This window comes from Tyto alba, unplaced genomic scaffold (genome assembly GCF_018691265.1).
Source record: "Tyto alba isolate M040663 unplaced genomic scaffold, T.alba_DEE_v4.0 Super-Scaffold_27, whole genome shotgun sequence".
Classification (NCBI taxonomy): domain Eukaryota; kingdom Metazoa; phylum Chordata; class Aves; order Strigiformes; family Tytonidae; genus Tyto; species Tyto alba.
Window position 1 is genome coordinate 27,631,723 of NW_024881301.1, and position 26,368 is coordinate 27,658,090.

The following is a 26,368-nucleotide window of genomic DNA, read 5'->3' on the forward strand; positions in this document are numbered from 1 at the left end:
CAGCAGTCGTGTATTTAAGAAGCTATATATGATCTAAATGACATTGTCAGGTATTGCAGTTAGCATATTTATCTGCACTTTCATTAAATAAATATTCTGATTCAAGTAAAAATGTTTGGATTGGGAGGGTCATTCTACCCCCCGCTGTATGTCTTCTAATTTTGTCCATCAGCCCCAAAATACTGATGGGCAAAATATTTTTAAAAATTATCATTCCCTTTTTGTAAGAGGAATTTAGCTTTGAAAAAGCCTAAAAAAGTCACAGCATTCTGAGTTGAAAGGTTATGAGTTAGCCATATAGTGATATTACATGATCTATCGTTTGGAAAAATGACTGTGATGTTTGTCAAAGAGAAGAAAATCCAGAGTGATTCAGCAGTTAGTGGGGAGGCATACAGTCAGGCATCACATTAGGTATGAAGAGGAATGCTTGCTGGAAGACAATTCCCTTAACATATGCACACATATCTCTCAGAAACTGCCCGTATTAGGAAATTTTCTTAAGTATGTGATATTTTTCTGAGGTCTCTGGTGATAAGCTTTATGCCACAAGGAACAGATAGAAATTGAGAGGCAAAGTAGTATCAGATGGCAAGTGCCAGAACACAGTGAAATAATGGAATGACTTTTTTTTCTATAAAATAATGGAATACTTTTGCTGTCTACAGCATTCTTTTGAGGGGAAAAAAAAAAAAAAGAAAAAAAAAAAAAAAACTCAAAATTCAGTTTAGAAAGTATATGAAAATAAAAGTGAATAATGAACCGAAATAAAATTATCTCAACCTTCTAGAATGCATAAATAAAAGCGATTTCTGGAATTGTGAAGTTCCATAGTATAGTTCATCCTATCAATTCTTTTTATTGCAGCCCACTAACTGCCAGGTCTTGGATAGAAGTCACTGAAATCATGTTGTTATCAGCTTATTCTTGAAGAAGACTTATGCTGGATATGGACATGGGGATAAAGCTACTAATCAAAGTAGTTACACAAAAAAGTAAATCTTAAAATCATGGTCCTTAACATCGTATCTGGATGCAGAATTGGGAGGGGGAGGCCTCACAAGGGGACACACTTTTTCTCAGGAAGAGGAAACTTCTGACCTTAATCTTGCAATGAAAAGCTAAAAAACTTTCCAGCTGTAGCAAGACTTACTGATTCAGAGACAACATGATTTTTGACCTCTTGATGCTAGCATTATTTTGATATACACTCAGCCTTTCTTAACCTGGATTTTCTGTGGAAGTAATAACTGCAGCTGTCAGAAAGACGATGTGTGATCGTGAGTGGCAGAGGAGATGAAACCTCTTAAGAGGCTGTCAGCAGAACAAGAGACTGTGATTCCCTGGTGCCCTTAGGGCAGTAAGAGCCATGAGTCCAGGAATACAGTTAGAAATGCAGCTACAAACTCATGAATGGACGTGGGAATTGGGAAATGCTGCCTTAAAACTGAGCTCTCCCCTCCAACTTTCAGTTATTTCTCATTTCTGCCTAAAAATAAATCTGTATGAACACCAGTGTCATCAGACTACAGTGATGTGGACTTCGTTGTGATTACTTTTTCATTATAAATGAGTTGTTTTCTCATCAGTTCAGGCAACAGGTGCATTGCAATGCAATAACAATAAGATTTTTAAAATTAGTATGATGGGCTTTACATGAATTCATTCATGTGAAATTTTGGGTTCACTGCTATTAACATTCATCAATTTCTGGTTAGCCTCTTGGTTATCAAGTTGTCAATGCCAGAGTAACTGTGTTTAAAGGGACTTCTGAGGGTCCCTTAGTTCAACATGCCACTCCAAGCTTCAGGGCTAGATCAGGTTTCTCAGGGTTGTATCCAGTTGAGTTTTGAGTATCTCCAACAACCTTTCTAGGCAACCCCTTCCTGTGCTTTTCCACATTCCTAGAGAAGAAATCTTTCTTTAGGTCCTCTCAGAAATTAGGTTCTGCCTGTTGCCTCTTACCCCTTCACTGTGTACCTTTGAGAAGACTCTGGTTTTCTCTCTACCCCCACACCGATAGGTAATTGTACACCCTGCCCTTATCTTTGTCTTCTCCAGGCTGAAGAAACCCACTTCCTCAGTCTCTCCTCGTACATCATGTGCTACAATCCTCAAACCCTTCTCTCCAGTGAGAAGTATGATGAGTGACTTCCAATATCCTTTGCTGAATGCTGGAAGATTTAAACCAGAGAACCCAACAAGTCGCTGCTCGAGCTACAGGGCTGAACAACATTCTCCATCTGCTCTTGTGGTGAATGAGCGAGAGGCGTTGTGCAGTTCATGCAGGTACCATTTCTCTGGCAAGTTGAGTCAAAATGTTAAATTACTATAAGAATAGATCGATTAGTTTAGAAACTTGGCTGTGATACATCCACTTTTGTTCCTCAAAGACTGGCTCTGAATTTAGTTTTAAAGGAAACCTTACACTGAGTTCAGCGTATAAGTCTATTACCATTGACTTACTCTCTGATTCACTTTTTGACTGAATCAAGGAAAAGTTTGTTTTTCTGGTTTCAGGGATGGGGGACATGTTTAATACATTCTTTGCAAAGCTGGAACGTGGTTGAAGTCTTGGCCTGAGTGAAGTCAGCAGCAGAATTAAACTCCTCTCTGCTGGGTAAAGTCTACCTCCTCTAGAAGGTTGGAGGTAAACATATTTGCTTCCCTCAGTATGGTCTAAATGGATCTTCACAATTTTCAGAAATATGCTGTGTGACTGAAGCATTTCCATTTCTGTATGCCCAGTTTTGGATACTTAACAAATTTGATTTTCCTGAAGTATGAGCTGAACATTTAATAAAAATTGGGTTGATTGTACTGTCTAACAATCAAATATGTGTGCACCCAAGTACTTATGAAAGTTTAGACGAAGATGTACCATTTCCTGATTTACTAAATTAACTGCATCCAAAAACAGTTAATCAGCTTTTTCACTGCCAGCAAGCAAAAGGAAGTTGACAGCTATTGACAACTCTATCTTTGTGTTGCTCTCTTTAGCGTATAGAATGCAAAAAAGCGTGAATCGAGCAGAACAGGTCAATGAGATTTTCAGGCAATCATGGGAACAAAATAAGGGCTGAACCATTGAATAGCCTCATTTTTCTCTCCCTGGCACCTGGCATGCTTATTTGTCCCAGTGCAACCCATGTATAAAATCCATAATCACATGGGAGCAGAGTCCTTCCTCAGTATCTTTCTGAAATCCCTGTGCTGGAGTGATGAATAACCTACACGAATCCCAAGGTGATGAAGAACCAGAATCAGTAGGATGGTTTTAATGAGAAGAATTTGTAGAGCCAAAAGTCTTTGCTGAGGTTGCAAAGCTCAAAATAATTTTCAAACTTTTTGTTTCTTTTTTCTTTTGTGAAGTATTGCAAGGGATAGGCCAATATTGCTAGAATAGCAGCTCAGGTTTGTGAATCTGAAAATACAGTAGGGTTTCTTTGCAGCCGAGTCTTTTATCATGAGACAGAGGTTGTTAGTAAGTCTGTCAACATTTCTTGCTTGCTTTTATGAGCTCTTCTTCCCTTTGCTGTGATATCCTTATATGCATATTATCCAACCGAACTACAGAGAAACTGCACGAAGCTGGGCTCTTCTAGCAAATGGCTTGGAACATTCCCCCAAAATTCAATATTTGCAGTGAAATCCAATTGATCCTCAAGGATGAACATGAGCCCAGCAAAATGGAGGGAGGAGAGGTTATCAAACCAGTCCCTCAGACCCAGGCCGGTGCCAAACATACCTGTGCAACTCCTGACAGGTGACGAAGGGATCGGAAAGGATCCCTAGTTCTATCACGATTCAGCCCCAGCCCGTTGCAGCGTAGGGGAGGGCTGGACGGTGTGCCCAGACAGAGCTGAGCTGGATCCCTGGGGCTGGGCAGGGATGGTGGGGGTCCCTGGGAGGCTGCTGAGGGCAGTTGGGATGTATCAGTGCCCTCAAGGCCTGAACCGAGGGAGAGCAGCTCTTTAAAACACACAGCTTTCTCTGACAGTCTGGATCCCTTTCCATCTGGGCCAGAAAGCAACTCTGATTAAGGACCAAAGCGATCAGTTAAGCCTGGATGCCACAGAGAGTCAATTCCACTGCTTTTCTCCCTGTGCTTTTCTGTCTGCCAAATAACTGATGTGGGCCAAGGACCAAGGCAATTGCTCCTTTCTTGCTTTTTCAGTAAATATCTGAACTTGGAAAATTTGTCGTCCGTGGGCTGACACGGCCGTGCACGCAGGCTGTTGCGGACGTTGTGTTCAGAGGCTTATACACATGTAGCTTAATGTGCAAAGGGCAGCTCTTGATGAAAAGGTTTTGCCAGTCTGGTCAACTAGATCTTATAATCACCACCAAGCTGCCAGAGAGCTGAGAGATTTCTATTGCTATCTTTCCTGGACTTGTAATTTCTCAGATGAAGGCTGTATATTGCTCATCCTTTATCAACAGAGCTTTAGCTCTTCTTAAAATTTCCGAAGTGGAATATAGAAAGGGAAATATTTATCAAACAGATGTTTACCACCGCTGATGGATGGTCTTGCAAGAGGTAATGTCACCTGAAGGGAATCAATTAGCAGCGTTTCTCTTTCCTTCATCATAAATCTCTGTAAAGCAGGAAATAGTATGAAACTTGAAAGAAAGATAAATGAGACTTATTAAGAGGAGTGAGGTATGATTAATCAAAAGGGTACAGCAGGGTGGGTAACGTACCAGGCCAGCACTGAACTGGGGACAACTCATCTACTTGTCACCAGCTCCCCAGCCCAAAGGAGTGGTAATTCAGAGATTAAACGTAGGTCCTGAGGTACGCCATCACAATGCTAAAAATTACGATCCAGAGGATTAACCACAATAATCTCTGAAAGTGAACTCAGAAGAATCTTTTAACTAATGAGCTCATAATTAGCCTGAGGGATGACAGCTCACGATCGGTCGCATTCGCCCCTGGTGTAAGCCAGCAGCATCTCATTGACTTCCACCGAGACGTGACTCTTCTGATATCAGTGTGACCATGAAAAGGCAAAAGCACATTGAACATTTCTCTGTTTTTAGTTTCTGTAAATGACAAAAGTCATTTTTGATTTGCAAAGAAGCAGGACAGCGCTATTTGCTTAGTTATACAAAGTCGTCCCTACCAAATGTAATGGAGTTTAATGTGAAGCTATGTTTGCTGTTTCACCCTGCTGTGCCTGAAGCTGGAAGGAGATACTACATTCCATCCAGCGAAATGAGAGTGGTACTTATTCTTCTCGTAATCTCTTCGAAGCATCTGTGCTCAAGGCAGAAGCTAAGGACTGAAATTGAGGCATTTTAACAAACAGTACCAATGACCTTGCGCCTAGCGCTGCGCCTAGACAAATAATTGCACCCCTGTGCTGTATTGCTGGTGCTTACCTAACGCACTCTTACGCAAGAGAAAGTAGCTGGGAGTCACTCTGCGTGTTTGACGAGGGTGAGTGGCACAGCAGCCCCAACCGGGTTGCACACAGCCAGGGCAGCTTGCGTTCACCCGAAGAGCGGGACACCCGATTTCTCTTGGCCTCTCTGCCTGGGCGCATTCATGCCTGTCCCACCACGGCCACCTTCCTTCCCCTCCTCCTTCCCGCACTCACCGCTGCAGGGTTGGAAAATCCCGATGGCTTTACCGAGCAAGGGAGCCGCGTGGGGCTGCTCTGTGACTCCCACCCAGGGCCTGCAACGCGCCTGCGGGATTTCACCAGACCACAGCTGTACCATCTTACCCTTACTTTATCGACGGCGTTTTTCAGGCAGCTCCAATACCCCGTGGACTGGACCCCTTTCTGTTCCTGTGCTCCCACTCGAAGCAATTGCCCCATAATCGGCTCTTTCATCTGCAGCTCTCGTTCGCTGGCCTCTGCCCTTTCCACCCAAGAACGGAGTCTCGTCGGAGTCTCCAGGGCTGACACCTGCAGCTCGGTCCGCAGCTCTTCTTGGAGGTGAGTAGGATGCTAGGGCTGGTGGAGGGTGGCGGCGAGGCCCATGGGGAGCGTGCTGGGCTGCGCAGTAGGGCACTTCACAGCCCTATTCTCCACCAAGTAACCTGTTTCAGAGGGTAGGTTACTCAGAGCTGAGATCTTAGTAGTTAAAGATCTTGGCTAAGATCTATAAACTCCACGTGGCCTAGGACCCATCCTGTTACAGATCTGGCTCTGAGGGCTGCTTTTTTTTTTTTTTTCTCTGCTGTTTGAGATAAAAATAGACACACAGGTGTATGTACTTAATAATTTACATTTATCCACAGGTGAATGAGGCAGGGTGTCCTTGTCCTTCGACCTTCTCTATGGTCTAAAGACTCTGTCTTTCTGTGGAGAGCAGAGGGTGATGTCCTGGAGAAGGGAGAGGTTGATATTTCATTCCCTTAAAAGAGATGAGGGAATTGAGCCCCAATCTTTCATGTTGTGTGTCAGTATTGGGAGTAGCAAGCTCTGCAAAAGAAAAGCCGCTCATGTCTCTTGTCTAGAAAACAGCCGCAGGCCTCCATTACACCATGGGATAACTCAGGTTTTCTGGGACTTCAAGGAGGAGCATCTTGCTCATCCTCCAGGCTCCACCTCACCAAAATGTGAGGGCAGACATTCACCCCTCTGGTGTCCCTTCTCATTATTGCACAGAAAGAGGTAGGAAGGGGACGTCACCGCTGAGTATTTGTGGGGGCAAGGTGGAGCAGGGGTCCTTCTACAGGATGCAAAAAGAGTGAGATGTTGGATGGCAAAAATACAAAATTGAAGTCAGGTCTCCCTGTCATCTTGTTTAAATCTCTTCAGTAGCTGGCTTGTTGCGACCAGTACCAAAATGCATCACTTGCTTCTGTTGGTCTGCTCATGCTATCACGAGTAATTGCAAGAACAGATTCAACAGAAAGAAAAGTGGATTTCTGTACAGTTCCTCTAGATGGCAAACTTTATCTGTTCTATTTATCTTATCTATTCCCAAGCAAATATGTTCAGGCTCAGCCACACCGGAAAAAACATCCTACGCTACTGGGACCATTCAGTCATTTCTGGAATATCAGTTTCTAGAGTCCTAAACAAGTTCCTGTAGGGAAACAAAATTGTGGATCATGCATTGAGTCCTTGAGAAATGTGTTTACTGGTGGAATATGATTTGGAAAGTACAATAATGAAATTTTGTTTGAAAAATTACATATTTTTCAAACCTCCTTACTGCACCTAACGGTGAAGATGTTTTCCACTTTATTTGCAGAGGCATTTTGCTGTGCTGAATGTGAGGGAATACTCTCTCTCTTTCTGCCCCAACTTTTCTAGGCATTAATGCTGATCATTACTTCCTCTGTTGCTAAGCCAGTGAGGAACAAGAGTAAGGAATCCAAAATAGAATGAGGAAATCAGTAAAATTGCCCTGAGAGTTGATCCTGATCTAACTGTTGTGTAATTAGTAATGACTCCAGTGGACTTCCTGGCATAAAATTGCCATAAGATGTCTGGTCTTGCATGCAACCAATATTTAAATCTTAGAGAAGAATCATAATAAAGATCAGCTATTTTGCATCCTAGGTTGTATTTTGAACAGCTATGAAGTAAGTGTGGTGGTGGTGTTATGACACAGAATTGTGTTATAGACTTCATGGTATTAAATGATTTACTGGGAAGCAAGATGGCAAAGAATCAAGCCCATATCTCTCTCCAGAAATCAGGGTACAGTCCCAGCCCTCACACTTCATACAACAGAAATGGAGCTTCCGAAAACACTCTTGGTATTTATGAAAACCCCAGTCTAGAGATACATCACTGGTGTAATGGGGCTCTATATGACAGTATTTGTCATTCTGCATTTTCTGTGGACAAAGGAAACAATGTCTTCAAAGGCTGATGCTTGTGTTCAGTACTCCACCGTTTGCATTGTTTCTACATGCTCCTTGCTGAGACCCCATCTGTGCTCCTTCACCTGCAGGAAAGGGTTTGTGAACTCCTCCAGGGAGAGATCACTTCATTTATTTCCCAGTTGATATTGTATACGGCATTTTGCTCAGGCATGGAACATTTCATCAATTGTCTTGGGATATTTTGATATGGCCCTAATGATCTATTTGAATCTTAATGTTCAGTTTAAATTTGTCCTGTCTTAGTTTCAAAACATTACTTATTATTATAACATTCAACCTCCGTTTTCTTTCCTTCCGCTCTTTAAGTCATGCACCCTGTCGTGCCTCTGAGTAGACTGTAAAGGTCTCAGACTATGGACTTTTATTTGTTCTATAAAATTTCTGAGCTATATTTAAGTGATGTACAAATACATAACAATCCTAATCACACTGCTTGCTCTGCCTCAGGTGATTTGTCTCCCTTTCTCACTTTTTCACTCTCCACATAGTCTTGTCCCAGAAATTGCCTGTAGCTTACCCAAGATCTCTTAATTTCCCTCAAATCACTCTTCTGAGCCCAGAGATCATTGCTGGTACCACTTGACCTCCCTCTGACGCAGGATTCGCTTCTTAGCAGAGGGATGCCCAGACCTCTGTGCAGTTTTGCTGATCACACCTCAGCCAAGTCTCCTCGAGGGAGTTTCTCTCCTTTCTGATGAGAGGGCTGGCTTCCTTCTGCTGCCACATGGCATCGCACACTCATGTCCCCGACAGCGCCTCTTCCTCCTGCCTTCAGCTCCCCACCTTTCACTTCCCCCGTGACTATGCCTGCCCTACATAATGAAGTGGTTTGTGCCTGGTTCTTGCGTAACTATTTCAGTCAGGGCACCGAGAGACCTGTTTTCTTGATTTCCTCTGCTCGGGGTCACCATGCGCCTCTGAGTGCTTTGTGATCAGACATCAGCTGTCCCCCCCGAACAGCAGGGGAGGTGGATTAAACTAATTCCTCCAGCTTTTACTGAATCAGAGGGTTGACTGATAATGAACAGGAGAATGTGCCATATCCTTACATGCCAGTACATAAAATGCATGACAGTATAATTTTGGCCATCACTGTCAATAAACATGACTGAATTCTTGTGGTGTCCAGAACAATTTTTACCCCCTATTTTGACAAGAAAGCTATAATATCTTAATTTGGCTTCATCTGGGCCAACAGACTTTCTTATCTCTTGATTTTTTTCCCCCAGTTTTACAGCTGAAGGAGGAAAAAAAAAAAAAAATGGCTAACTGGCTCTGCTTCTAAGCAAGGACACAGCAAGCACGACTCAGTGCGTGTGGTGTCCTGAGGAGCCTTTCCCTCCCTCCCTGAGGCAACGGCACAGCACAGCCTTCCAGAAGGTCCATGGATAATCAGCCTTCCCGTTCCCTACCGCATCTGATTTCATATCCTTTGCATATATTTAGTATATCCCTTTAAACTGACACAGGGTGCTGGGAATCCCTGCCCGCTAGCTCCTCAGTGTGACTGGCAAATGAGGCGCTAACCCCTTCCCCCAGGCCTCAGGTGGAGATGTGCCATGAGACCGAACCTCCGGCAGGTCCCCGCGGTGCGCCCTTACGCAAGGTGGCCTCGGACTTACCTCATGGCAGAGAGGAATAATCGACACCCGAACTGCCTGTGTTCACACAGCAGTGTTTCTTTCACCCTAATTAAAAGATGCCCCTGACTGATAGATGGGTGCACGTAGACCTTCTCTTTCAAGGTCGGCGTCCCAGAGCATCCAGATAAATGCCGGAAAATCTTTTGGAAACATGTGCATGCAACTGCTGAGAAAAATGATGATGTTACTGACTCTTATGCTGAATAAGCAGTGAAGGAAACAGTGGCCTCTGACAATGTGCCAGCTAGGGAATTTGAGAAGAGGATATATTTCCTCACAGATTTGTACATGAAATATGCTGTGGTTGCTGTGTACTGCAGCCTAGCATTACTCAAGCTTAAACTCTCCTTTTCTTTCCTTTTTTTTTTTTTTTTTTTTTTTTTCCCCAATACTCATACTTTGGATACAGGTGTAATCATCCATCCCCCCACTTTTTAGGCACTTTTATTTCCTCTCTTCTTCACACTATTCAGAAGTGGGTCTCTGAGTGGTACGTGAATATTTATATTTCTCGTATTGTATTTTTACAGCACCTTCAAGAATCAATGGAAAGACCCTGAGGAACTTATTTTTGGCCTGTTTTTCTAGTTGCAAAGGAGTAGGCCATGCAAACTAAACACACCCCTACAGCCTTTGCTCCAGGCTATTGCCCTAGGCTGGAGCAGACCCAGAGAGCAGGATCTCTCAGCAGGAGCTCAGTGCATGGAGGCTATATTATCCTTTTGTGAGGTGCATCAGACCTTGCATAGGTACATTTTGCTACCCAATAGGAATAGGGAGGAATGAAATGGGATGGCAAGTTACAATCCCCTTCTTCTTCTTACAGTGAGCAATGAGTTTGTGGCAATTTGGGCTCTTGTTTTAGTCTCCCTTGCATTGCTCTATGCAAGGAGTAGTTCAAGCACAGCATCAGTAAAATCTGAGCTCATGTTCTGCTGTTTCCTTCATTAAATGTGCAGTAGTGTGGAATTTTGCCGTTCTTCATGAGTTGAGTTCACCACCAATTTTTTTGATGAGATATATTTTAAGAACATTACATAAATACATGTGTATAGATACATTACGAGACTTCTCACGAATCAGAAATGTCTCATAATGCTGATGAAATGGAGCTTTGGAAAAAAGAATTCCATCACCTACCTCAGTAACAAATGTGATGGATGTCTCACCCCATCCTATATTGCAGTACATATTGATGGATGTGTATCATACTTCCCAATGTGCAATGAAGACAAGCTAACAAATTCTGTGCCTCTGGTAAAGCCATGCTTTTCAAGTCCAGCCTATACATAATCTTAAATTGTGTTTGTGCTGATAGCAAATGCTAAGTGTATTTTATTATGAAGAGGGAGAGAAAGGCTGCCAGCTGGATGGCATTTGCAAATGATCCATCCCTAATCTGTTCTTCCAGAGCATGACCTACATCTTGTTGCTATCATTCCCCTTTCCTTTGAATGATTAACTCTCAGTTCAGGAGGCTTTTCCAAGCAAGGTGCCTAGTAAGTACCAAGTGCTTTTGGCTCTTTGCATTCAGCTTCCTGTTTCCCAGAGCAGAACCGTCCCAGATCTCTTTAAAAACAGCGTCATAAATTTTAACCCAAAGTCCCAGGGACCCGGTATAATACTTCATTGGAAACCCGTCAGTCATTACGCTGTCGCAGTCACATATTTTTCTGTAGACAGGGATAGGCGAGCATCATGGACAGGAACAGGCGTCTAAAAGCCAGTCCAAAATTCAGAGCAAAGGCTGCCAGGCATCACCGGAGCTGTGAAGGGAGGGAGAAATCCCCAGCTAATGGCTAGCCAGTGGTCATAACCCAGCCTGGGCTTCCTTTGCAAGAAGCTTTTCTAATGTAAGCAGTGCTCTGTAGGTTTCAAGCAAGCCCTGAGGAAAATGACTGGCTGCACAAAGGACTTTTGTTGTTGCTTGACCAGTTGGCTCACTCGGCATCTTACATCTCCCTACATCCCTTTGGTCAGAGTCATGTTATTATGAGTATATAATTGTGTATTTAGCTACTAGCTCCTCTGTTAGGACTACAATTTAAAATAATGAAGGAATCTAATTTATATCAGTGATGCTCCCCATATGAGCTCAACGCAAGGCTATAATAAGCTAATTTATAAATGACACATATTTCCCCCAAACCCAGACGAAGTGAAAAATGCAAAAATGAGAAGGACTGACTGGTTATGTGCTCACGAGAGATCATTCCAAAAATAGGGCTGAGCTGGTTAAAAATACATTTGCTGAGGCTTACGAGCAATTTGAAAGCTTCTTAATAGTTTTCACTGGAAAACTAAACTTATTTACGAATAACTGAGTCACGGGGCATTTTGATGGGCTGTTTTTTTAGCAAGACTTAAAAATAACATTTGCCTCACACACAGTGTTGGCAAACTGATTTTAATCGTTTGCAATTTGATTTTTGAGAACTAGTCAAGCCGAGGGTTAAGAGAAGGCTCTTAGACACAGGCAAATTTCCAAAGCAATCTGAGACTCCATTCACTAATTGAAGTCGGTGTCAGGAAGCATGTTTTAACATGACCTTCAGGAAGTTCTTTAATTTGCTGTTAATACATCAACCTTCTCTTTTCCCTCCAGTATAAACAGCAGCTTTATGCAGATTATTTTTTTCTCCATGCCTCAGCAAAGGCAGGAAAAGGAGCTGCTGACACTGAACCAGGAGAAAAGGAAGGTGGCCATTCCTGGAGAAGACGCCTCTCTCTCCTTAACAGCCTGACACAGCAGGGTGGCTGACCACGGATTAGGAAACTGTTTGAAATCTTTGGCATTACCCAAGCGAGGTCATTGCCTTTGGGTTACCCAAATGGCTGGAGCAGGTCAGCCCCGGCACTTCCACCCCCGCTGACCAGGAGGCTGAGTCAGGCCCTCTCCAGCTCCAGTCATGCCACTGCATCTCGTGTGTTCATGAGATCAAGCCTCAGCTGCCACCTCTTACGGTAGGGCAATGGAACACAGGCGCCAGGTTCTTTTGGGCTGCCTTTGCCTGAACCGTTCAGCTGAGCGTCGCTGCCCTAATCCTGAGCATCTTTTCCCCCTCTGGTCCTTGCTTCCTTGGGTGGGATCCTTCTCACCATCTCTTCCTCAGTGTCCAAGCTGACATCACAGGAGGGTTTTGTTCCACTGGAAATGTTAACCTGCCTGCTGGGTGGTAAGAGGGAGAAGTTACACAGAAACTGAGCTAAGACAGTACCAAATAAAACCAGAATACCCACAGACCAATGGCTGTAACTGGGGTCAAATGCAAAGCCCATTCCTCACCCAATTTGCCCCACAAAAATGCCCAAAACCTTGCACAGAGATTTTGTACCATGTAAAAAATACACTGCAACATCTACTTATTCCTGTATGGGAACAGCAGTAGCAGGGTTTAAAAAAAAAAAAAAAAACCACAATAATTTTTTACCACATCGAAAGTGGTGCAACCCAAATAAATTAGAAACTATAAATCTTTCCACTGCATTGGCAGAGCAGGTGAGCTCCATGCTCTCCAAGATTCACACACCTTCATGTTAATTTTTTTAATGCCACCTCTTTCAAGCTGAGAAGAGAAACAATTGTCATTTTTGACCTTGGGAGGAGCCCAAATGCTGTGGGTGGTGGCAGAGCACCAGGCAAGGAAAGAAAGGGAGTATTTGCTCTTCTGCATGATCAGCAATGCGCTTCCTTGGAAGAGGCAGAGCCTGGCACCACTAGAAAGAAATTTGCTTTCCTTTGACTCTGCAAATGCACAAAACTTCATGAATACAGAGCACTATATCATTTGTTGTAGGAGAACAATCTAACGGGAGCAAAGGTGAGGCTCCTCAGGCATTTACCACAAATTCGGATGTGCAAGTTAATTTTCTGCTGCCTTTTACTGGAAAATAACAGCTCACAACAGACCAAAGGATTTCTAGGTAGCAGCAGCTACTAAAATGAATTGGAGTATATAGTCTTGTTATGAAACCTGTGCTCAGCCATATCGGGTGTACTAGTGCCGGTTAGGCAATAGTTTAAGAAGAGAGCTTTCTGGAAAACTAAATTTAGTCCCATAAGAAATTCTGATATATCAAAAGCGTGGGAGTTTTAGCACAGATTTAGATGAAAACATGATATATGTTGTGGGTTTTTTTTGTTGTTGTTGTGTTTTTGTTTTGTTTTGTTTTTTTTTTTACTTAGAGGCAAAATATTCTCATTTGGAAACAGAAAAATAACTTTGAAATACATTTCTGATAATGTCCAAATACCCAAATTCTTAGCATAATATACAGCAAATGTTGAAATCCCAAATTGGAAGCAAGTCAAAGGAAAAAACCTCCAACTTCCACACCCCAGTCAGGTCCACAGTACCAAATTGTTTCAATCGTTCTCCCATCCCTTCCCTCCAAAAATATGGTCTGTTGCCCCAAAACATTTTACTCTTATGGTATATATTCTCTTGAAGGCAATGTGTTTTGATCACCCAAAGCCCCCAGCGTTTGACCAAAGGACTCGTGCTGGGCACTCTGAGGCCGTGTCTACATTAGCAATCAGTGCAGAGCAGTACGAGTGGCTCTGAAGAGCATCCCCAGCGCCTCTGCCGCAGGGATTTTGTTGCTCTGTGCACCGAATGCCTAGTTGTGGCTGGAGTTGGATGCAATTCACGCTCTCTCAGGCCACACTGAAGCACAAGGACTGGGAGACTCACTTCAGCAACCCCTCCTGACCTGGACTAAAATGCTAATGAAGAGGCATCATGAATATGAAGCTGAATCACACTAGCCAAAGGTCCCATCTGCTTACATCATTAGCTGTTGAATTACTTTATATGCTGAGGTACCACTGACGGATTAAACAAGTTATCCAAAACACCTTATAAAAGGGGTTGGGTTTTTTTGGTTAGTGGATCTTTGATCAAAGACAGGGTATCAGATTGATTCCCTATTATTTTTATGTCTAGTTTCTATCACCCTGTAAAAATTGTTGATGGACCAAATATTATGTTGATGTAAATCACTGAACAGAATATCTGGGCTTAAAAGCAGAAATGCGCAACACACAGTGGTAGTTCACACTTCTTTCTAAAGCCTTTGCTACACAGCACTGGACTTAGTCTGCAGTATTTACACCACTGCTATTTACATCCAGAAGCAGACACACAAAAAGATTCCTATTTCTCAAGGCATATAATACGTGCTAAATACAAATAGGATTGGTTTCCTGTTAATTACTTGAACTCATTCATTTATTCAATTACCAGTGGACTATCAGTCCACTTCTGTTTTTCAGACTCACTCAATTACAAACTGTACCTAGTCCTTAAGGGCATATCAAAAAAGGTCAGAGTGCAAAACATAAATTATTTAAATAATAAAATAATTTAAATATATTAAAAACCCAAATAATAAGAAAACCCCAAAATAACAGACCATCAGCATTGTCACTGTAAGAACAAGGTGCTGAAAGTTATCAAAGGAAGAGTAATTAAACACTTCCATCAGCTCACAGATTAACCAGTGTTATCAGTTATTTTGGTTAGAATTCATGACTTGACAATTTTCTGGCTTGAGTATCATAACATCATTTTATTTAGAGTAATTATACTGGTAAAATTACACTTTAGAATGTGAAAACAACCCCCCTCTGCTTTTACGAATAGGGAAGTGTTGTTTTGAGTTTCCTCAACCTGACTGTTTCAGTTATACTTAAAACATCAATCTGCATCATGTCATGGCAATGCCTCGTGCTGCCATTGTCTTTGGTTCGATTTCTTGTTGTCTTTGGGTTGAACATTTACGCCTCATGTTCAAATCAGCCGACGCACTCTGTGTGACAAGTAGTCAAGTTTTATGTGCCTGTCTCGAAACTAAAGTCTGGTTTTTAATTCCTGGTAGCTCTTACAAAACTAGTATAACAAACTGAGCAAAAGCCTGTTCTTTTCATCTGCATGTCAGCGGCAGCATTGCTAATGAAGATTAAAACAGTTCTGCAAAGTCACAAATAATCACACTGTCTGAAAGGAGCAACTAAAGGCATCGCTCGGAGCATACCATAGACCTACCCGAAATAACGTGAAAATTTCCAAAGTTTTTTTGAAAGAAGTTTGCAATACTAAGCACATTCCAAGAAAACAGCTTAAGATAATGCATTTCAAACTCTTCAATGTTATATTTGTGCTTTCTTTTCAAGGCATGCTCTTCAAAGGCAGAAAGGTACCCTTGTGCGGGTAATAAGCAAGTTGGAAATGTTAACATCTTCTGCTGATATGCCATCCTGCTACCTCCTAAAATTTGGTGTTCACACAGACTTTTATAAAACGGTTGTAAGACCCAGTAGCTAATGCCTTCACTCTCCGTGCTGGTGTGTGTGACTTCATCAAGAACAATAAGACTTTAAATCATGGCATCAGTGTAGATTTATAAGATCAGGGTAATTAACAGGAGAAACACTGAGGGACATATGTTAGCATTATATCACAGACCTCCTTTGATAAGGATCCCATGAAGGGATGACATTTTTTTGGCAATTTGAAGCATAATATTAGAACTGTATACACGCAACAAGTACTGTAAAAAATAGAACTGTATTTTTCCTTATTTTCTTCAGTCAAAAGAAACTACCATAAAACCAGTATCATAATTGTAAGAAAAGGAATTGGAATTATTTTATTTGTGAAGTTAAATTGATTAGCTATGTGAATAAGCATTTAATCTTTTGAAGGTTAGTTTCAGAACAAACTTTAAAAAATTATCTTTTAAACAGTCATGCTTACTTAATGGTCTTGGCCACCTTCTCGAACAGCCTTTTCCATTGTACAACATATTGAACTTTTACATCTAAGTTACCTGAATGAAGAAAAAAAAAGCTGAGCCTAGAGTGTATTTTTTATTTACAATTTTGATCAAATCTCCTGATCCCCAGCAAAGCAAAGTGCAGACACCAGATGAATCGGTAGCAGAGTGGATAATAAGCTAGATGTCATTCCTTGGTGCACAGAGTATTTGGAAATATAAAAGAATTCTTAAAATTACAGGTCTATGGCTAGCTGCAAAGACATCAATAGATACAGTACTTCAAAGGGCTGAGTTATTAAGCATAACACATTTAGAGGTGAGAAAGCTGGAGTCATGTGCATAAGGTGAAGCAGCATCTATATGTAATGAACGTACATGAAGACTGATTGAATTCAGCAAATGTATCTCCAGAAATCATATTCTTGAAATACTGATCCTATGCAGTGTTAAAAATAGTTTCTTGCTATCCTCTCTGAGCTAATTTGTACCCAACATGTCACAGCCTTTCATCTAAGCATAACAAATATCTAACTGGACACTTACCTGACTTTTGAAGCCGCACCAACGGTTTGTGCAGTTCTTAGTGAGACGATTAAATAGAGGATGCCCCGTTGTCTTGCTGCCTGAGTGGGGGACGTTTTCTTTGCTGGTCTGCATGGGCACTTCTGGCTCCCTAGTTCAGAATGGAGTTGCACAGGGGTATTTCTAGCTCCCTCCTTAAGCATAAAACTTAATGCTTTTGGAGCTTCAAATTCACTTTGTGTCCAACAACTGTTGGACACAGCACAAATTATCTAGGAGGGTTAAAGCTTTAATCAGAGATTGCATAAATTTGGGTTGCCTCCACAGGGTCTTTTCCCTGTTCAGGCTCTTTTGGTGCTCAGCTCCTTCTGCATTAGGTCTTCTTAAAATTTGAAGATAGAGTTAATAGGGACTGCCTGCTTTTAGTGGGTGTGCCAGAGTCATGCTTGTGAAACTGAGTATCAAGACAAAAGAAATGATGGGATTTAAAACTAAGTTAGGAGGCAGTCATGCTTCTTAAGCTTATACCAGTGGAAAAGAAGGGAAATGTCACTCGGTGTCATTAAGGTGTCACACACACACTTGCCAGTAACATAGCCATTTCTTTGTTGACATTTTGTGTGATGACAGCTCGATGGTGATGACAAGTCGCCATTTTGCTGCATGAAACCATGTGGCTGTCACTTGGAATTCATCTACCCTAAGGTATTTACTAAATACAGTGAAGCTTACACATGTCCTCTGGTCAGCACATTGAAAAGAAGTCAAGAAGCTTACTCATCCAAGAAATGCAGTGTAATTAAACCCTCCAACTATGAGCAATCTCCTACACCCTAAATGATCAGTTTTATGATTTTTTTTTTTTTAATTAACATTTGTGGTTGGGGGTGTCTCCCCCCACCCCTTGGAATAATCCTCTTTTTTCACTCCACATATATACAATCATACTGGGGATCTCCTGTATATTTAATACCCTCAATGTGCCCTCTAGTTTTCACCTATCATTTCCAGCAAGGATTGGAATTATCTAATCTATTTATGCTTAATTACTGTTTTCTAAAAGAACTTGGCTATATGCACTGACTAATAGGCAAGACTATCCTCTTCCTCTCATTATTACACCTTTCTGTTTATTTTTTTTGTTCCCGACAAAAATAATTTTCAGCACTAAGGGTGAGGAAGTGCCAGTTTATGCTAACTGTAGTTGAAAAATAGATGAAAATCCAGGCAATCACATAAAATGACAAGCAGTGAGAGGAGGACATGACACGTACAGCAGTGGTTTTAAGCCAACTTCGCTTTCCCCTAAGCCAGCAGTGCTCAGAGAGGCTTCTGGCCCCTGATGTACACTCAGATGCTCTAAGCGGTGGGACCCGCTGCCGGTGGGCTCTGAGGAAGACACCCAACTGAGGGTTTCTACGGCCAAGGGAACTATCCATGTCCTCTTTTCTCCAGCTATCCTCCCTTCTTGAATTAAATTAAATGGCTTTCCCAACTCCTCTGTTTTAGGGTGATCCAAAGAGCTTAACTCTAGAAAATGGTCCAAGCACAACCAGTGGTGGACACTTCATTCTCCATCAATACATTTTGAATGGAAGCAACTAATGCAGTCCTTCCTTTTCTGTTTAGTGTAGGAGTATTAAAAATGAACTTATGTATTGCCTTTATTTGTCATTACAACGCGTTCCAGGGCTGACACTTGGACAGCTACCTCTCCCTATCTTTTTCAGCAAGAATAATCCCGATTTGCAGGGCATGATTTTTCTGACCTTAACATGGGACTTTCACAGTTTACATCTGACTTTCTTTTATCCATATGGGACTGGTATGATTTACTGTGGGCAAAGCAAACAGCTAGAGACCTGAGCGATGACGGCCCACCAAGCATATCAGTGCACCTTCCTCTGTAATGGCTGGATGAACCCCGGGAAATCCTGAAGCTGGATTCAAAGCCGCAGGTAACGAAGCCGGTCAGTTGGCTCTTGGTTCACCAGCCCATCAACCAGAAACTCACATCACAGCGTAACCAAATACAAAGAGAAAACAAGTTGGAAAGAGAACTTAAAAAAACAGTCTTCCAGATTGTGGCCCCCTCAACAGGCAGGATTAGGCAGCGGAACAGCACATGGAGTTAACTGGAAATCTGTGCGCTGGCAGCAATTTATTACTGGATTCGTTATTCTGCATGGTTTTGCCCTTGCAATTACTGCAACAGCCTCCTTTTTGCCTTTATAAAGTCTTTTTGTTTGCCTGTTTTTAAGTCTGAGTTTGAATCTGTTCACATCTCCTTTGTTTAAACACATCCCTCATGCCTTCAGGTGTGTTTGTTGATCCCTTGAGCTGAAGCTAGGGAAAAAAAAAAAAATAAAGTGCTGGATTAACAGCACGTTGCATCACTCTCAAAGAGAGTGGGAAAGCATATTGCTTCCTCATAGCCTGTTGTCCCTGGATCCCTCCAGGTTTTTGCAGCAGCTCAGCAGGCTGATTTCACTCCCATGGTCCTTTCAGCCTGATGGGCTTTCTGCTCATTAATTTAAAAGAACTGGCAGGTTAGGAGGAAAAACTTTGATAGTAGTGTTGAATGGGCAAGTATTTAAAGCTTCATTCCTTGAAATGGCTCCAGATGAAGTAGCCAGTGTGCCAAGTTATCTTATTGCTGTTTGCTCTGCGGAAATCTGCACTGTGTCTGACAGCAGATACATGTCACACAGAAATCACCCTGCCAGTGGATGCATGAGTTAGATTTTGCCTAAAAATATGTAATGGCTTTTGGTTTGTGATCTTGAGAAATCAAAATGTTGCTGTTTAACTTAAAGAAAAAAACAAAACAAAAAACAAAACAAAACCAAGAACAAACACTACAAGTTTTATATCACCTGCAGGAAATCTGGTTCTAGGACAACTTTCAAGGGTCCACACAGGTCCCCTACTTTTGCTTCTAGGCAGTGACATCTTCAGCAGTGTTATTGCTGTGTATTGCCTTGTGGGTCCTCTTGACTTTTAGGGTCCAAGTAGTAGGTCTCAGGAGGATGAACTATGTCCCAGGGTCATCCTAGAGTCCTCAGAGCACAACTTAGTGGAAACCGTTCATCCCCCTGTCCGAGAAAAAGAATGGAAAAGTGCAGCTAGAAGTATTAATGCAACTTGGTTTTGTGCGCTGTTTGAAGAGCAGAACTCATCTTAGTAAATGTAGAGGTTCACCTCAGAGCTGGTGACAGTAAGTCCCCTTTACAGACAACGGAGAGCAAGCCAGTGCACAAAGGGGTCTATGGCATGCTTCATCTTCTCCTAAAAGAGATGTCTGGAACAGCTCAGGTGACTCATGTCCTCAGCATGCCTAGCTCTCTCCACTAACTATGGAGACAGCCGGGGCTGACCACCTCACATACAGGGATCGATAATGCAGGTGTCCAAAACTCAGTGCAAGGAAGCAGCCTCTCTCTCTAAACATATAGAAGCAACAAGATAATGCCTCCTAAAGCCTTTTGCCCACAGCAGCTCCGGGTTCGGTGTGCATTGTACCTCTCAGCCACACGCGGTTGCTGTGGATGTGTACGCTGCTAATGCCACACGTCGCATCTTCGTGTTTTGTAATCTCACAGCTCACTGCTTCCAGGTTGAGGCAACAGTTTCAGCACCGTTTCTCCCCAGGTGAGCTTCATCCCTTCCAAAGAGAGCACTGGCTTCCTTTCCTCCCCTTGCTCCAGTCCTGTAGCCCTTGCTGTGCAAGCAGTAGATGCTTTGCTGAAAGCCTTTTCCAAACAAACACTGTTCCACTGAGTTAAGCACTTTAGGGTCTTTCAGTTAGCACAGAAAAGCAAAGATTACCCAAATAGTCTGGATGACACCATCACATATCTCTGTGGACCAATACATTCAGGATTTCATCTTCACGTTGCACTGGGTAACAGAGTTACCACCTGAAGTGGGAAGCCTGTGTTGTTTAAAGAAAGAATTGCTTAAACCTGCTCCATTTTATGCCAGTTAAGGTCCACCCTTGGGCTTTTGGCATATTCCCAGATCAGCCTTGAATTGGACAACCTTTGATCAGTTCCACAGAATGATAATGACACATAATTGTAGGTTATGGCCAGATATTGGGGTGAGGACAAATGAAGCATTATAAGGAAGCAGATGCGAGCATGACTTGGTTATTTTGTCACTTCAGTGACAGAAGTGGAGACAAGCATCAATTGCACAGTTACTGTAAACCTGCACTGTTTTTTCAGACAATGATTATAATTATAGATATGAGCTTCTTGGAAGATCAAGCACCACAATTATGGGATGTTTGTCATTTGAACGCTCTTTGCAATAGCTTACATACAAATGTATGCATCAGTTTGAATGCTTGGAGTCTGTCCAAAGACATAAATGGCTGGTATCACTTCATACTTTAATTTCATGATTACAACAGAACGCTCTTGTATGTAAACTTGACTCTTCCTAGTGTTTTTGCTGCAGTTGACAGCACTGGTTCACTTAGCTCATTAGTTGGTTTTCAGATTTTTAGGATTTGATGCTTAACCAAATGTATTCACTCATCTAAATGTTATCTTAAGCACCAAAACCCCTAGCTTCACTTGCTATTTTTCACTTCCCTGCTGTAAAAAAGTTGGAATCAACTCACACTGTGCCTTCTATTTCCAAAGGCTGAGTAACAGCGTTAATTCCTGACCTGTTTCATCCACAGGCAGAATTACAGCTCAACACAGAAAGAAAAGAAATTTTAAATTATTTCTTGTGCAATTTTTATATTATCTCTCTACAATAAGCCTTTCTTTTTTCATAACAGTCCTTTCCACTGAAATGCAAATCAGTCTGTGCTAATCTGATACCCAGTATGAGCTTGCTAGTGTAAGAATGTGATTATTGAGAAGTCACCTACTGCAACTGTATGTATTCAGACAGTAAAAATAAATGCACACCCTTCTGCAAATGTACTTCCAAGGGTTTCTGAGCTTGCAGCTCGAAGTGATTCACTTCTTCCTATAAATCGTCAGTGCAGTAACCTCAGGACATCTTAGAACATGGCTCTGAAGTTAATGGATTATGGAGTAAGAAGCAAGTAGGTTATACATTTACCATTCTCCTGGTCTGTAATAAACCTGGCCGGCCATGTTAAGTCATGTAGAGAATTATGTTTCAAGACTCGGGCAAGCTTTCAGAATGTGCCAGTATTAACGTGCAATCAAGGGGCATTTCACAAAAAGCTATTTCCCCACAGCCACTTCTCTTAATTCAGCATTGCCCAGCTTAATCTCTGGGCTATCGCCCATGTTAAGAATTACCCAGGATTTTAGTCTAAACCAGACAGCGGATAAACAAATTTCTATTGAGAACTGTCTTACAGAAAAAGGATACAGAGGCAAAAAAGCAATAATTTCACTTTTTCACAGACAACATAATCCCTGAAAGCATTTGTAGGTTTGTCTTAGTTTTCAACCTTACGCGGGTCCTCGGTATATCATCTCAAGAGTGCTGCCATCGCTTGAGATCTCTTCAGGCTGAGAATGAAAGTGAATGGATCACTGCAGCAGCAGAAGAGGCAGGCAAGCCAAGGTTGCTCCATCCTGCACTTCTCACAGCCCAGCAGCTGCTGTCTTCCCAAGCAGGGCAAGTGAAAAATTATTTGCTCTAAACTCCAGGGGAAAGTTAGTTCACTGTCATGCCCTTCACGGTCCTCCTCATTGAGGAAGGCCTCTCAATGAGCAACACTGTAGAAGCGGGGTGAATACAAGCTCCTCTTTCTTTTAGTTTGCTGAAGTATTAAACAAGTACAAGGCTCCCACATGAGTGAATTCAACCTCTGAAAAACACTACTTTATATCAATCTGTTCAAGCTTACCTGCACATGAAAAAAAAAATCCAATCTTTGTAAGTTTTGTTGAGTTTTAGTTTTCAAGGAGAGAGAAATAAAAAGAAAAAGAGGATGAGTAATTATACCTATTGAGTATAACATAAGTATGCACAGGCTGCAAAATGAGAGATTTTATTTACCCAGGTGAGAGAAAAGCAGGAAATTGCCACATTATGTCATTTTCCACTGAGGAACCTCTGGTGAACTTGCTGTTTCCAGGAGGGTGTAATGTTTCTAGAAGTGAGAATTGATTTAGATTTTTCTCTCAGCATTCCACTGTGAAAACAAAAAGTGAACTTTTGCCAAATTCTGTAGGAGTATCTTTCTTTTTTTAAAAAAAAATCATTATTACAATAAGGCCATGTTCCTCTTAAAACACAACATTTTACATGGATGAAATCTCAAATGCTCACTGCTTATTGTCTGCCCCATCCCAGTATTTTACAAGTGTGCAATAATGACAGCTTCCTCTTTCACACTGCATTTCGTACATAGATTTCAAAGCATTTTCCAAAGAAAGGGAACTATAATTATGCATGTGTTAGAGATGGGGAAACAGAAACACTGAGAGGTAAAGCAAATTGCCCAAGGTGACAGGGCAAATTAGAGGCAGAGTCAGGCATAAATCCTGCATCTCCTGCTTTTTGGTTCCTTGCTAACCACAGCCTTGCTTGCACTTGGTGATGGTATCACCCACTTGCGAGAGCAACAGCAGTAAGAAACTGCTGTGGGGCTGCTATGAGATGCACCCCGATGTGAAGTTGATGCAGGTCTTCATGAGGGCCCGCTTACAATCCCTTTTGGTCACGGGGCTAACAAATTAGTGGTACCTGAGCTGTGAGGGACTTGCAGGGCAGTGCTGGGGGCTCCTCACTGAGCCCGGGGTGGGTAGACAGGGGCTGCTGAAAGGCAGAGCAAACCTCTGCGGCAGCTGCATGGAGGAATCCTTTCTGCAAGTACCGTCGCCCTCCTGGGGAGGCCCTTCTCAGAAATCAGGTCGACAGAGTTTGTTCACATCAGCAGCAACGGGAGTTACTGTTCACAGAGATGTGGAGCTGTTTTGTCCCACAAGAAATCGTGCCTTGGGGAGAGGCAGTGGCAGCCCTTGCCACCTTGGTGCACAGTAGAAGGATTCCTGCTCTCCCACAACGCAGGAGCATCCAAATTGTACCGCTAGCTGTGGTTTATTTGACACGTATGATTGATTTTAAATTATTTCCTGTATATTCGCAAACCCAGCAAGTAGTTTCCCTTTAAAGTGCACCAGCTGTGACATTTGGTAGGTTCTGTAATTTCAAATGAGGCGCTAAGAGACTACTCCTTTCAGCACCTTTTTTTTAATGAGGGTGGGTACCTGTTGCAATGAATCAATTAAAACTCTTCTGACACACCAGATGTGTGTTGCCAGACCTGTTTCACAGGTTTCTCAGGAGGGAGGGTAACATGTGACAACACACAGAAGCCAAGAGTACTGGAGAAGATCAGAAGTCTGCATGAGTGAGCTTAGTTTTCCAAAATATTTTCTTAAAGAGCTATTTAAAAGACCACTGACCTCTGCAACAAACAGTACCATGGTGGAGCAAGAGATGCTGCTGTCGTGTGCTTATCCTCAAGAAAAGTGTAAGTGACCAAATATAATTTTGTATAAGAAATTAAAACAGGACACTGGAGGAAGGAAGTGAAAGAAACGATCTAGCTAGTATAATTGAAAAGACAGAGGGAGTAGAGGGGAAATGCTAAAATAAGGAAATAAGGAAGCTATTAACTTTATATTATAGGCATGCAATTGAAATATGATTAGTGTACTTACAAGCAGAAGAAAGCATGCTTGTATGAGGAACTCCGATATAAAAGCATTTTGGAGAAACTTGCTTTAATCTTTGACTTTCCACTTCTTTTTGCAAAGCGTTGTGGCATGGAGCTGCTTGTGTGGTGGAGAATGTGAACAATGAGCTTTGATTTACTAAATTGAGCGGCAGACTGGAGTGCTGTGAAAGCATTTTCTAGAAAGACACAGTATGATTAAAAACAGCGTCTTTTTTTTTTTCTGACAATGTAAAGCCTCTTTTTCCTAAGGCATCAGTAAGCTTCTAATAGTTTATCCAAATGTCAACTGAGAGTTCCAGTACAGTGCAAACGTTCCCAAATCCATCCCTCCTTCTCCAAAGGAAGCTGACATACAGCAACTTCTTTGCTAACCAGAAATTTTATTTTTATTACTGGAAAACGTAGCACAGGCAAGAAAGAACAACAGCAAAAATCTGTACGTGTTGACTTTTAAAATTATTAAGAATGTTTTTAAAGACTTCTGAAAAACACCAGGTCAGATTTCCAGTGTGCCAAAGATGAGTATGACAGAAAGGTAGAAATGTAGCTGACTACAATGAAGTCAGGTAATGAAGTGTGGACTGGACTTGTCTGAACAAACTACTAAGCAAAGGTAGAAACGGAATTAGTATGTCCTGAAGCCACTTCAGTACACTGCCAGAACAAAATTCAGTGCAAAAAAACCCTTCTGTCTTTGAACTCAAGAAACTTTGCCTTTTGAATGGCCTGACTGGTTTTGCCAATTTTGTGAGGATGTTATTTAAAACTTACTACAGAGGAAAGGATCGTCTTCATTCTGGATGTAAAAATGTTACTTTGTACAGGTCTTTATGTTGGTTATCAAGAGCAGAATAGGACAGGGATATCAGCAAAGATGCCGTTTACCTGTGGAGAGATGTTTTCTATTCCCTGCAAAGTCCCATATGCAACAGGAGACAGACAGTTAAAAATCTTCATTAGGTACGATGTCCTGCTGAGCTGACCTAAGAGCCAGCCCGCTTGCAACCAACTGACTGTAGCAGAGTTTAAATGAAACCTGGAGTTATAATATCTGTGCTATAGAAAAACAGTGATGCTTTCCTTCCTGCTGTCTAGTGTCCTATTAAAGGTTTTTAGAAAGCAGAATGACAATCATTTATTTTTATCTTCGCTGTAACCTAAGCAATATAAGTGAGCATTTTTCTCTTTCATGGACCAATTTCTTTTTTTTTCTTTTCCGTTGTTCACTTTAATTTTAAAAAGAAAACAAGTCATACTGGGTTAAAATCATCGAATTGCCTTTTATGGAAGACATAAAGGTAACAAGAGCTCTCAAACTGCTGAGTTTTGTATATGAAATATAAATTTATACTGTGTGTTATTGTTTTTACATGTGTGCAAGAGAGAAAGGGAGATTTCTCCAACTCAGTTTGGTCGTCAGTTTTGCAGAAATGTGCCATGCTTCACTGTAAGGGCTAAAAAAAATTGCATGGAAAAATCAAATCAAACCCAAAGGAAATACATGGCTTCCTTCCTCCTATGGATTTAATACCTTAGGATGGATGAGCTGGGTCCTCTAATTATACTTTCTGGTTGAATGCATTAGCAGTGGCCCCCCCTGAAGCCAACAGAGCTACCCCATGGGCTGAAGAAGGGACTGTGTGGAGCACCAGCTTCGTTGCATTTACAGTATTAAACACTTGCTAGAAACAGTGTGTGTATCTGATGTGTTAAAAGGAGAAATTGAGCACTGAATGGGTTCATTCTAGCTATAAAGGGTCAAATTGTGCCTCAGCAGGCAATGCGTTTCAGCTCAAAACTAAGTGCTTTCTTGGGCTGGTCCAAAAGGTTTGAAGATTTTAGTTTTTATTTGTAAACTGAGTCTTTTAAGAAATCATT

At 41.8% G+C, this 26,368-nt stretch overlaps 1 protein-coding gene across 3 annotated transcripts in view; it reads left to right on the forward strand.

The window, feature by feature from the left end:
* The first annotated feature begins 24,138 nt into the window (after positions 1 to 24,138).
* PTPN3 (protein tyrosine phosphatase non-receptor type 3) overlaps positions 24,139 to 26,368 on the forward strand; it is a 174,596-nt gene continuing 172,366 nt past the window's right edge. For all 3 annotated transcript variants that reach the window (XM_032988995.2, XM_032988996.2, XM_032988997.2), the window contains exon 1: positions 24,139 to 24,283. In XM_032988995.2, the coding sequence (XP_032844886.1) occupies positions 24,157 to 24,283 (127 nt within the window). In that variant the 5' untranslated portion in view covers positions 24,139 to 24,156. The remainder of the gene's footprint in view (positions 24,284 to 26,368) is intronic.